At 35.1% G+C, this 14,100-nt stretch overlaps 1 protein-coding gene and 1 long non-coding RNA gene across 25 annotated transcripts in view; one reads left to right on the top strand and one right to left on the bottom strand.

Annotated features, from left to right (window-relative positions):
- Positions 1 to 14,100, bottom strand: part of CSNK1G3 (casein kinase 1 gamma 3) — a 112,783-nt gene that overhangs the window by 12,908 nt on the left and 85,775 nt on the right. For 8 of the 24 annotated variants that reach the window (XM_021084697.2, XM_021084699.2, XM_021084698.2 and 5 more), the window contains one exon: positions 12,689 to 12,784. In XM_021084697.2, the coding sequence (XP_020940356.1) occupies positions 12,689 to 12,784 (96 nt within the window). Of the gene's footprint in view, positions 1 to 8,124; positions 8,984 to 9,585; positions 10,857 to 10,967; positions 12,785 to 14,100 lie in introns of those variants that run through there. The other 16 variants (XM_021084688.2, XM_021084695.2, XM_021084692.2 and 13 more) reach the window with 5 other exon arrangements.
- On the top strand, positions 830 to 7,523 carry LOC146405717 (uncharacterized). The gene is made up of 2 exons (XR_014838707.1): positions 830 to 5,301; positions 5,365 to 7,523. It is a non-coding gene; the product is annotated as an uncharacterized LOC146405717 (long non-coding RNA).

The following is a 14,100-nucleotide window of genomic DNA, read 5'->3' as shown; positions in this document are numbered from 1 at the left end:
GTCAAGCTTATTTCCACCTTAAGGCTTTGGCATTATCAATCCTCACTCCCTAGAATTCTCTTCCTGCTTATTGGCTGTCTTTCAGATTCTCGGAGAGCATCTCTAAAACAGGACTTTTCAAACATACAAGCTAGAATTTCCATACAGACACACTCTTACACATCATATTTCATTTGTAGTTCTCTGTATAGCATTTATCCCTATTGATGTTTTTCTGATGATTGATTTGTCTCTTGATAACTACCCCACCTCCATTAAATTAAGCTCCATAACAGCAAACACTTTGTGATGCTATTTTCCAATAGATCTCCCCCCTCTACCTGGCACAGAATAGGCATTCAATAAATACTTGTTGAAATAAGTGAATGCATGCATGCATGTATTAAATTTTAAAGCAAGATCAAAACCGTAACAAAAAACGCTAATTCTCATAAATTTCCTTGGTCTTACAAAGTCACCTTACTGCCTTATCTCTTTCTTTCTCCTAAACTTCTTGAAAACAGCATCTTAACTTATGACTTCCATTTTTATAAAATTCTCCTTTCATTTATTCCTTAACTCCTCCCAATCTATACTCCGTCCCTACATCAGAACTTCAGAGTTTTGGAGGGTTACCAATAATCCATAGAAAATGTTAGCAGTCTTTGTTTACTCTTCATTTTCCTGTACATATCTATATTACATGGCACTAGCTGATGACTTTGGAGTAAGACAGGTCTAGATTCAAAACCCAGTTCTACTACTTACCAGCTATGTGACTCTAGGAAAGACACCTTACCTTGCTAAACCTCAGTGTTCTCAACTATGAAATGGGAGACAGAAGTATCTATTTTTTTTTTTTTTTGTCTTTTTTGTCTTTTGTTGTTGTTGTTGTTGTTGCTATTTCTTGGGCTGCTCCCACGGCATATGGAGGTTCCCAGGCTAGGGGTCGAATCGGAGCTGTAGCTACCAGCCTATGCCAGAGCCACAGCAACGCGGGATCCGAGCTGCGTCTGCAACCCACACCACAGCTCACGGCAACGCTGGATTGTTAACCCACTGAGCAAGGTCAGGGACCGAACCTGCAACCTCATGGTTCCTAGTCGGATTCGTTAACCACTGCGCCACGACGGGAACTCCCAGAAGTATCTATTTAACAAGGTTGATATGAAGATGAAAGGAAATCAATAGTAAAGCACAGTGACAGGCATATAGTAAGAGTTCAACAAATGGTGGCCATCATTATTACTGTCAGTTTGACCTAAAGTATGGCTTCAACTATCAACTCTATGTAAAGGATTCCCTGAGCCTAACCACCCAACCACATGGTCAGTAGCTAGACCAAGTTTGGCACCTCACTATTTCCAAAACAAACTTTATCATATTTCCTCTGAAATGTGTTGCTTTCCTTTTGTTCATATTTCTATTAAAGCCCTACCCTCTTCCCAGACTTCCAGGTTCCAAATCTAAGAATCGTTTTGATGTGCTCCTTATCTAATCCTCTTATAAGGTCCCAAAGGCCTAGGCACCAGAGTTGACAACTGACCACTGGACTTAAACCTACCATTTACAGAGGCTCATATTTACAAAAACTTAATTAATCCAAAAGTCCCAAGAGGTTACAATGTACCAGGCACTGTTCTAGGAACTTAGCATGTCACAGCAAGCAGGAGAGACAAACATCCCTGCCCTCGTGGACTTTATAGTTGAGTGCGGAGAAACAGGATCTCTCCCCTCAACTGAAAGAATATAATTAGAAATCAACCAATACATCTAGATTAAATCCTATATCCTATACCGAACAAGTACTTAGAAATGACCACTGCATTTGTAGCTATAACTGAAAACACAAAACTGCCTAGACCATCTTTAGAGGCAATCCAGGGAGGAAAGAACACTCTTACATCTAAGTCACCCTCTCTGCTTCTGGGGCACCTGTTTCCTACTTTCTGTCATTCTATTGAGCTCTGTGAGTCTGTGTCAACTTTTTTCTCATAAATTCTCCCTCCTTTGGAAAATGTTTAAAAAATACTTATTTGTCCTAATTGCTGAGTATAATTGGGTTCTTTATTCTTATTGTTTATGTCAGAGCCCCTACAATGAACTGGAAAAATCTAGGAGGCAGAATTCTTAACCTCTACTTCTGTATTCTCCATGACTTTTAACTAGCAGAGTGCCTTGCATGCAGTGGATAATCAAAACAATTCACTGAACAATTCCCATTGTTCTTTCCTTAGCATAATATTCAACAGGTTTCTTTTCCCCTTTTTGTTCAAAAGTCCTACATACTTGGAGGTGACTCCCCCTCAATTTATAGACTACTCTAATGTGTCTTCCCATACTTAAAGCAACACAAATGGAAATCTGAAACTCAAGTACTCTAAATTTCCAGCAACAGTAACTATGTATGCATTATAATTATGTATTCTAATTTACTTCATACAAAGTCATACCTGAGTTTAATAAACTTTATTTCAATGAAATGTTTCAATTTCCTTTCTCCCTGGTTGATCAGAACCAGATCAGAAGGAATTAACATTTGACTTTATGAATTTTTTTAATGCAATTTTTCCCAGGCTTTCCAGAATCCCTAATCCTCTGCACAAAGGCCAATATCCCAGGTCAGAATGGAATCAATGTGATGATTTGAGAGAATATCATGGCATTAAGACTGTTTGTAGTTAAGAAAATTAGTAGTCTTTTTTGCAAACGGATTTTACAAGAAGAAACAAAGACACAATATTATAAATAATGTGTCAAAACTTTTCTTGGAAACCAAAAGCAATCAATCAATCAAACAAATACATACAAATTATTTTGTAAGCCAAACTGTTCAGAGTAATTCCATTTAGGTGACATCTCCAGAATTATTACTCAAACTAGAGCATAATAATCTATGAAACACTAGTGTACATCAGGTTAATTTCATAACTCAAAGTATATCTAAAAATCACAGATGCTTTGAGGTTTGACCTTTCAAAAGAAAATTCAGATGGTATACAGGGTTTTTATCATTGCTGCTCTTGTTCCTAAAGAAATTTTCTATGTTATTTCCACTTTGACAAGAAACTTTGCGTAATTCTTATTTTAAGAGGTTAAAAACAAAGTCAACTAGGCTATAGTTTTACTCTCACTAAATCAGAGCTGAGGAGGTGGTGGGCAAAGAGCCTGCAGCTAAGTGTGGAAGAAAAATAATGGTTCATCTAATGGCTACCTGCCCAGTCTAATTCCAAAAGAAGTCATTCTCACAGACTTGAGTACAGTCAAAAATAAGACATGGTATCTTTGTAATCAGTGATGTTAAAAGAACAATATAGATTCCCAAGATAAAGAAGTCAAATCAGTTATACTACCATCTTCCTAATTTCTATCTGAATCCTTGTAAGCATGTTGCCAAGTGCTCAATAGAGGCACAATATGTTAGTTAACCAGATCTTCAGCTATTCAATAAATACATCAGAAATATTACAAGATTATATATTTTTACTTACAGCTTTTCACTAAAAGTCATCTATAATAAAGAATACTAGTAAATAAAATATAGTTAAAAGAATAATTTCCAAAGAGTTTACTGAACCTGTTCTAGGGTTCACATGTACCATATGAAACATTTTCTAACATATTCTAAAAGCTATCAAATTATAGTTAATATTTTTGATACTCCAACTGATGACCCAAAAGGCACAGTGCCATTCTCGACTTTCAACCAAGAGAAGCCAAAATAGATTCCCCAAGTTAATGTTCACTTACAGAAGTATTAAGGAGAGTACCATTTTCTTTGAGTATTCTAATCTTTTGAGATATTACTGTAAATGTTACTGTGAAAGAATATCAAAATAAATGTGTAATGCCAGGTAGAAACATATCAAAAAGTGATAACTGAACCCTCCCTTTCCCTCAGCCCCTATATCTGACTAAATTCTATCTTCTAATTATCTTTCAAGTCCCTTTATTTCTCTTCATCTTCACTACCCGTCATTTCTCAACTGTGGACTTTTGAGAGTTATATCCTTGCCTTAATCTAGCCTCTAGCAAAAGCAATCTTTAGAGATTGCTAATCTAATCAAGTTAGTTTCTGATCTAATTCTCTTTATGGCTACTCAAAACCCTCAGACAAAAGTCCAAGTTTAATGACAAGACCCATTAGGTCCTTCATAGTTTGCCTCCTGCCCACCTCTCAGTCTCACTACTCAATGCACACCAGCTTGACCTAACTGCATTCAGTTCCTCAACCTGTCTCTTTTCCAATACCTGAGACACTCCCTCTCTTGACTTCTCCCTTTTTCAATTGCTAACTCCTACTGGTTTTTCACTTTGAAAACATAGGAAAAAAAACCCAAAATATAAATAGATATCATTTTTTCCAGGAAACCTTAACCCACCAAATCCAGGTTAGATGCTTCTCCTATATATTCTCATAGCATCTTGTACTTTCTCCACTTATCATACTGTTTACTGGCTTTTCCCACTGACCCAAAGCACCACGGGGAAAGGCACCGTAATCTCTGTTATTCTCCCTTTTATTCTAAGAATCTAGCACAGTGCCAAGCACCGAGTAGTCATTTTTAAATATTTACTGAATAATGAATTGCCAAGAAACTAAAAACGATAGGTCTAAGCTTCCCAGCCATATTTATTACCAGTGATTCTAAGGGGAGCAGGAAGGGGCACACCTGATTCCCCTATGAGCTTTTTCGAAAACACATACAAGACAAAAAACAGACTCAAATAAAGTCCTTGGGTATCTGAATGTTATTCTTAGTTGCTTAAGTGGGAAAGGTTTATCAAATGCATAGCTGTATCCTTCTGGTTAGTAAATTAACACGATTTCACTGAAGAGAGGAAATAAAATTAGATAAATCTCATTTGACAATGCATTCTTTTGGCTACATTTCACTTCTCAGAGATGGATAAAAATACTAGTTATGTTTCTTAGTTTGCAAAAGCAACAGATTATTCTACTATTTAGTACTTCCTCAACCCCAGCCTCTATGCTAAATACTTAAAAAAAAAAATTCTCACAACAAAAGCAGGAGGTAGAGCTATTATTAGTGTCTCCATTTTACTCATAAGTGTTCTAAGGCACAGAATTTGAGCTCAAATCTGACTCTAGGGTTTGTGCTGCTAACCAAATGAAAATCTGGTAACTTATTTGTCTGACCTGTAAGATATTTAATAATTCTGAAAAGACAAGGAGCTAAACTTTAGAACCCAATATTCAGTTCCTATTAAAAGCACATCTGGGAGTTCCTGTTGTGGCTCAGCGGAAACAAATCTGACCAGGACCTATGAGGACACAGGCTAGATCCCTGACCTTGCTCAGTGGGTAGAGGATCTGGTATTGCCATGAGCTGTGACACAGGCTAGATCCCTGACCTCGCTCAGTGGATAGAGGATCTGGCGTTGCCATGAGCTGTGGTGTACATCCCAGAAGCCGCTTGGATCTGGCGTAGCTGTGGCTGTGGCTGGTGGCTGCAGCTCCGACTTGATCCCTAGCCTGGGAACCGCCATATGCCGCAGGTGTGGCCCTAAAAAGGCAAAAAACCACATCTGAAATAATGAGTATGTGAGGATCTTTTAATAGGTCAAAAAGGCGAGACATGTTGGTATCACATTTTATTACGATAGTAATCTATTTATTATGGAAATGTCTTTCCTAAGAAACTATTTGATGATATGCCCTTAGTATTTGTTGAGGTAATTTTTTAAATTGCCATTATAAAGTCTTTCCATCTCTTGCAAAGCCAATACTTGAAACTCTGTCCAACAGGTGGTTTGACAACAATGGAGCAAAGAACCTCAAGGTAAATTCTTCTCATAATTCTGTATTAGTAAAAAAACTGATCAGTAAAAATTATCTTTATCTCTTCCCTGTATCAGACAATGAGAATGACAAAACACATTGTTTTCCTTTCTTCTTTCATTCAAAGTCAAACACAGTATTCAATTATTATAATAATCACATTAGCTTAGATTTAAGATACTTGTCTTTCCTCTATTATTAATTTTTAAACTACAATTTCATTAGCCCAATTATACGTGTCATATTTTAAATTTTCAAATTTTGAAAGTGGGTAGGATAAAAATAATAAATTCAACATTTCAGGGTGGGGCAAGATTCAGGCATGATCTTAATTAGGCACTGGCAAATTTTCATGACAGTCAAACTACTTTAGTGTTCATCATATCAGGTTATTTAACACTATAAAATATATTCAGGAAGTCAATGAAAAATAGTGTAAAATTTTTAGTTTTACTTATGTGTTACCAGAATTCTAGTAAGTAAAATTGATCATTTATTGAATATTAGTAAAGCTAGATAGAGTCTCCACAAGGCAGAAAAGTTTTAAAGAGACGATGAGAAATGAGCAGAGCTCAAACATATCTTTGAAAACGTGAAAAAATAATAGAACATAATATGGTACTACAGTGATGAGGTAATAAGAAAACTCATTCACCCTTTGATAGTCCAAAGAGATCCCATGAACCACCACCTGTGGGAATCCCACAGAGTAAAAAATAACAAAAAATTTACAATAACGGTACAGAAGTAGTAGGAAAGCTTCCAAAAGCATCTTAATTGTTGCATATTTCCCTAAACACTGAGCAAAACACTTGTTATTATAACATACAACACTTAGAAACATGTAAACGTATACAAGTACATATACAATCTGGTTTGTGTTAATGCAAATTAAACATAATTTTCTCAAATAACTTTTCCAATAATATGAATTTGGGTCACAAAAAATTCTACAGTTCAGGCATTCAGGTACCTTTGCCTCTGAATCCCTCATTCTAGACTTTCATAGCCCTACTCAAATACTTGTTACACACTACTAAAAGTTCCATAGACTATAGGGTTTTATAAAAATATTTGATTACATAAATTATCTCCCTAAAAAAATTTAATGGTGGGAAAAACATAACTTGTAAGATCTAATTAAGAAATGATTTTTAAAATTCTAATCAAGAAAGAATAAAATCCTCAGATTGAGATTATATACATACATAAACACTAAGAAAAATGCAAATTTGGTAAAACATAATGGAAAATACAGAGGAAAAAAATCAAAATTTAAAGTGAAGTGGATTGAGATAACAATTATCATCTCAATTACTTTAAATCAGCATTCAGATTACCTTAAACTGACATTCTCAATGAAATAAAGAGACTCAGTTATCCTTCTCTATTTCTATAATACATATAAAAGATTAAAATTTAATGGGCATTTGAGGGCAGAATATAGTAGCTATCTCTAAGTACACAGAAAAAGGGGAAAAAAGGAATATATCAAAAAATAGAAAATAAGGGACAGCTTTAAATTTTTATAAACAGGAGTTCCGTCATGCCTCTGCAGTTAATGAAACCGACTATCATCCATGAGGATGCAGGTTCGTTCCCTGGCCTCACTCAGAGGGTTGGGGATCTGGCGTTGCGGTGAGCTGCAGCATAGGTCACAGACACAGCTTGGATCCCGCATTGCTGTCACTGTGGCGTAGGCTGGTGGCTGCGGCTCCGATTCGACCCCTAGCCTGGGAACCTCCATATGCCACCAGTGCAGACCTAAAAAGACTAAAGAGACCAAAAATAAATAAATAAATAAACAAATTTTTATAAATATCCAGAAAATTGAGGGAAATATTCTGCAAGTACAAATGAAATATACCAGTATAAAAATTAGGGTCGTGTTTATTTGACCAATTAATCAGAAAGTACATTCTAAGGACTAAGGATTAAAAAGTCAGATATCTACTTAAGTGACTTAAGTTTAAAGGAAGCAAAAATGTCCTATTAAAAAAAAACCAAAATGTCCTATTAAAGCACTAAAAAAGACTGAGCTTATTCCTGGAAAATCAAGTTTCACACATATTTCTATAATACATTTGGTTTGTCTAACCTGTTATATGACTTAAATATTGTTGCATATACTTGCAAAACTGTACAAATGCAAAATCTTAGCATCCCTGGTGGTCCTTCTAGAACATGTTAATTTTGCTTTTTGGTTAAATACAAAGGAATAGAATTATGGAGAGTTTCAGCAATAAGTTTTTCATTAGGATATGAAATCATGCCATGAGTTCCAAAAAGGGTTAGTTGTATAAATTTGGGAAATAATCACTCATGCAAAAATCAGAAAATACCTGTACCGAGCCACCATGTCTGTCTGCTGCAAGGTGAGCTCTCAAATGATGGGGATTTGCCTGCTGGGAGTCCCAAGCTGCCCTGTGGTCTGCCGACTGCCATTTATTTAATGCATGTGGCATGCATGGAAGAAGAGAAACCCAAAATGTTAAACATCTCATCCTTATAATATAGAAAACAAATGTATAAAAGGAAATTTAAAATACCCTTACTCTTCTGAGTCACAGATGCAGTTCTCTTTGCATACTGAATGTAGAGAGATTTCTGCTAAAATGCCACAATTATGTAATGATCAACCATAAAAGTAATATAGAACCATAAAACCTTAGAAGTGAAGGGACTTTATAGTTTCTACTGGCTAACTTTATAAATGAAGTTTTAAAGAACTAGAGAGGTTAAATCGATGTGGTCAAGAAAGCATTCCAAATAAATCACAGAATGTACTGAAGAACTATCTACTGTATTTTCTTTCAGTAGAGGTTTCCACTGGTTTTCAGATAAGGAACTACTTCTAGCCAAGGTTTAAGAAAAAAAAAAGATACCCCTCAAAGAGCCATACTTAAGGTCATAGAAAAATTTCCTCTGCTTGCTTAGAACCCTGTTTCTGTGAGCATAACAGGAGGGAGACAAAAGTCCTCTGAAAAGCAGTAAGTGCTATATAGAGTATAACGAGGGTATGACAAACAATTTTTCAAGCGACAATTTTACATATATGAATCCTTTTGTTTCCTTGATCTCTTTTTATCTCATTCAAATTAAGAATCTCATTTCCATGAAACAGGCTGAGAATTTTTGTTTTTGTTTTTGTTTTTGTTTTACTTTTTAGGGCCGCACCCTCAGCTTATGGACATTCCCAGGCTAGGGGTCGAATCGGAGCTACAGCTGCCAGCCTATGCCACAGCCACAGCAATGTGGGATCCAAGCCCCATCTGTGACCTACACCACAGCTCAAGGCAATGTTGGATCCTTAACCCACTAAGGGAGGCCAGGGCTCAAACCCGCAACCTCATGGTTCCAAGTCGGATTCACTTCCACTGCACCACGACGGGGAACTCTGTGGCTGAGAATTCTTGGAGCTTTTAGATGCGTTGGCAAACATGTATGGCAATAACCACAAAACTAATCATGATCTATTAACAGAATTAGGAGTAACTGCCTAACAGAGGTCAACTTCTATGTTGCCAGAAAATGTGGACAGTACTAATAAAAAGAGGGGGAAAAATATATTTAAGTTTCTATTACATATTTGGTTCTGTATTAACTTCTTTATATGTGTTATCTCTTTTTTGAGATACACAATACCAACCTCATTTTACTGATCGAGATAGTAAGACATTAAACACTTCTCTAAGGTCAAAGAGCACACCAGGGATTCAAACTCAGAGCCTACTACTGCTCCTTCAGTAATACTACCTAGCTCCTAACCACAAGTACATTATGTTCTAAAGCCTCTGGGGCTCTTTTCTTTCTTTTTCAACTACATTAAGGAAAATCTTGCCACAAGTGCCAAGTATGCTCAGCTATATGGAGCCGAATAAGCATATGAGAGGCCAGAGCAACCTTGAGGCAGAAGAGATGTTAAATCAAGTACTCACAAAGAATGAATATTGTGGCACCGAGTTCCCTAAATTAAACTGTACAATGAAAAACTATATACTCTGTGGCATGAAGTAAGACATCGAAAAAAAAAATTTTGGGATAATCGTATAATGTCTCTTCATGAAACCCTCCAAATTTATCACCAGAATTTAGGCGATATGTAGGTTTAAGTGAAATAAATTACGAGATCAAATCTTGACAAGGTGAAAGAATTAAAAATAATGTTAAAATGGAGACAAATATCTATGCGTTGCCTAAGATAACAGGCAACATTTGGAGATAATAAACCTCTTTAAGAAGACAATAAAAGCTAAGTGACTTCTCCTCAGAATAAACATTTGCATGCACCCAACATTTTCTGTAAAATTTCAGGATCCCTTGAACTTCAACCATTGACTCTAAGTTAAAATTTTCATCTGGGAACATCACAAAGATTTCAGTCATTTAAAGAATTAACTTTTCTTCATTTGGGATTATGAACTATGGATTTCTCACATAACTTAAGCCATTTACTGCATCACAGATACTTAAGAAAATTTTTCTAGAAACTGAATGTTTCTATCATGATAATAATTTGCATATCCAGGCTGCAAATTCAATATATAACCTACCCTAAAGGATTTTCTGAAAGAAAAAAAAAATTTGACTTCCTACATTTAGTATAATAGGGATTACATGAACAAAATATGGTTGCCACCCTCAGTGAGCTCACAATCAAGCTAGTAAGAAATAGCTAAAACGTAAGAAGTTATATTTTAAAATATTTAAATTTACTTCAATAATAATTTAACAACAAAAGACAACTTTCATCTATCACAATACCTACTAGCTCAAGTGGATATCTTCAGAGAACGTGAATTATTAATCTTTTTCCACATGCATTTGAGAAATTAACTGATTTATAAAACATAATCTCCATGTTCTGACTTTTCCCATTTCTTTCTATATACAGCATTTTAGAGTATTCAAGTTATCGACTACTTGTAATTTATATAGGAATTAATTTATACATAAGACCATGTCTTGGAGTTCCCATTGTGGCTCAGTGGTAACGAACCCACTAGTATCCATGAGGATGCGGGTTCGATCCCTGGCCTCATTCAGTAGGTTAAGGATCCAGCACTGCCATGAGCTGTGGTGTAGGTCACAGACATGGCTCATATCTGGCATTGTTGTGGCTGTGGTGTAGGCTGGTAGCTACAGCTCTGATCTGACCCCTAGCCTAGGAACTTCCATGTGCTGCAGGTGTGACCCTAAAAAGATTAGGAAACAAGATTAAAAAAAAAAAAAAAAAAAAAAAAAAAAAAAGACCCTTTCTTGTCCCAGTTTCTCTTAGGCAAAATTCTAAAATGAATCTTTTTAACTACCTGAATGTTAAACCATATTACTGTTAAAGCTAAAGGTAGAATTTTATTTCACTGTAATTTTTAATTAATTGTATACTTTCCTTTCATTCCATTGCTTGCTTAATCCTCACCTGAACCCTGATGAGATACAAGTAACATACTGTTCTTCTCCAAAAAGGGTTATAAATGAAAACTCTAAAGGCCCTATTTATTAATTCAGGGTGATAGCAAAAATTTTTATGTCAAAAATGGATTCAATAAAGCTTCTCTACACAAAAAAGAGAAAAGTGAAAACACTGCTCAAAAAATGTCAAGAGGAGTTCCCGTCATGGCTCAGTGGTTAACAAACCCAACTGGTGTCTAAGAGGACATGGCCCCACTCAGTGGGTTAAGGATCTGGTGCTGCCATGAGCTGTGGTGTAGGTGGCAGACGTGGCTCGGATCCCGCATTGCTGTGGCTGTGGTGTAGGCCGGCAGTTGCAGCTCTAATTCAACCCCTAGCCTGGGAATACCTCTGTATGCTGTGGGCGTGACCCTAAAAAAAGACGAAAGACAAAAAAAAAAAGTCAACAGCTTTCAATTTACCTTACCCAGGAAATACAAACTCTTCAATGAATCATCTCTGCCTGTCTTGAACCTATTCTCTGCTCCAAGTCAACTACTTATTCTCTTCAAAGTCTACACTTTTAAGTCTCTGATTTATATTTTTTACTGTTCACTCTCCCCAAAATACTCTTATTCCTTTGCCTGCCTTTAAAAATTCCATTCCTTCTTCAGACTCATCTCAAAAGCCACTTTTGCCATAAAATCTTTATAGATCTCATACATTACAAAGATCCTCCATGGCACTTCATTAACACATTTCTGTGGTAGTAGCGTTTATTCTGGATTGTAATGCAGTCGTTTGTGAATTTACTGTAGTAATGCTAAGTAACACCAGCCACAAGAGTTGAGACCTGTTGAAAGTTTACTATATGCTAGGAATTAACATTCATTATTTCTACTTTATAGTTGAGAACTGAGGCCTTGAGCGAATGAATAATCTGCCCAGAATCAAGCTATATCCAGGTATGACGGATTTCAGAGACTGAGTGAGCTCTCAGCCACAGTATGTTTTCCTTACTTCTGCATTTCTGCAACATGGAGAATAGTAGCTTTCAAACAGCAGAAACTCAGTAAATAATTTACTGCACTAAACTAGACCATAGTTAGAAAGACCGACTGCTATTACAATTCATTCCAACAGGGTATCCATACTTCCATTCTAACGGAATACCAAACATTGCTCAAAGTTTAAACTAGTTTATACTACTAATTAGGAATTTTATGATTAAACATTTTTAATGTGAACATGAAGGGAAATAGTTTATCTACTGAAAATATATGTTCTTTCAATCCTTAATATGTGTGTATATAATCTGTTTTATGTACTTCAATCCTTCCATATGTATACACATGTATGTACACACACAGGCACAAGCACATACACACACATGCACAAATGGATAACATATAAAGCTGTCACTTGGGATATGGAAAAATATCAAAAATATTCAGAAACTGTCAGAAGGCAATATAGAAGCAAATTAAATTATTTATATCTAAAAGGTTAGCAAACCTGATTTTTGGATTGTTGCATCTTATCTCTATGTTGATGTGCTTCTCTGTTTGATGACAGAGCAGGATCTTGCTGAACTGCACCCACTGGAGTAGGCTATAAGACAATAACAATTAGCATCAATGCATCCCATTTTAGAAGTCTTATTTTAAACTACTAGCCATTTAAAATAATCAAAGAAAAATAAAAGGCACTGTTAAAAAAAGTAACGCTTTAAGATATCTTTCCTAAAATATATTGTTAAAGGTAACAACTTAAAGCAAAGAGAAAATAGCTACTTTTTAAAGTGTTTTCAAATTATTTAAATACTTTATCAAGTATTTATTTTATTTCAACAAAAGACTTTCTAATGCTGTCATTACTTTCAGGTTACTGTTTCAAATCGAAAAAATGAAAATGTGTTTCTTTATGTCTCTCGTTTTCAAAGCTAATGTAAAAATAGAAATATATTTTTAAGAACATTAAGGGAATAATTCTTTAAAAAAGCTAATAAAATCGCTTCCTGTCAATATTTTAACTCAAAAGAGGCTTATAAAAACTAAATTTTCAAATAAAATTCAAAACTGCATACAAATATATTAATCAAAGTTTACTCATATTTATATTTTAGATACTATATATATTCAAATCACTTTGGATTTAAGAAAAATATTGCTTAAATGCTCAAGTCAATTGTTCAAAAATACTTCAATCTGAGACTTCAGTAGTTTCAAATATGGATAATTGTCTATCTTAAAATTACAAATTGTTTCAAAAGATGGCTTAAGTAAACTGAAAAAAAAACCTAGGTGATCTTTTAATCACTAAAATACTATATTTTTAAAAGTATATTTGATATTAAGAACTAAATCAGAAGTAAAAAGTTCAAAATAACTTATCATTCTAAAAGGCAAATTCCCCAATGTAGGGCTTTTACAAAACTCAAAGAGTAATTTTTATACTGTGCTACCTGAAATTTCCATTAAAAAAATAAAATGAACCCTTTAAAAATTATTTATTCTCAAATAAGCCTAACATTTATATGGAACCATAAAAGACTCCAAAACACCAATGCAATCTTGAGAAAAAACGAAGCTGGAGGTATCACACTCCCTGGCTTCAGACTATATTATGAAGCTATACTAATCAAAACAGCATGGTACTGACACAAAAACAGACACACAGATCAACAAAACAGAATAGAAAGCACACCTAAGGTCAGTCAATTAACCTGACAGAGGAGGCAAGAATATATAAATGGAGAAAAGACAGTCTCTTCAGCAAGTGGTGATAGGAAAACTGGCAGCTACATGTAAAAGAATGAGATTAGAACATTTCCTCACATTGCATACAAAAATAAACTCCAAATGAATTAAAGATCTAAATGTAAGACCTGGAACCATAAAACTCCTAGAAGAGAACACAGGCAGAAC

This window comes from Sus scrofa, chromosome 2 (genome assembly GCF_054392235.1).
Source record: "Sus scrofa isolate SSC_HxYL_T2T_F1_AM1 chromosome 2, Sscrofa_HxYL_maternal_Yorkshire_Landrace_v2.0, whole genome shotgun sequence".
NCBI classification, from domain to species: domain Eukaryota; kingdom Metazoa; phylum Chordata; class Mammalia; order Artiodactyla; family Suidae; genus Sus; species Sus scrofa.
Note: the sequence above shows the minus strand (reverse complement) of the source record. Positions and strands in the feature narration are given on the sequence as shown.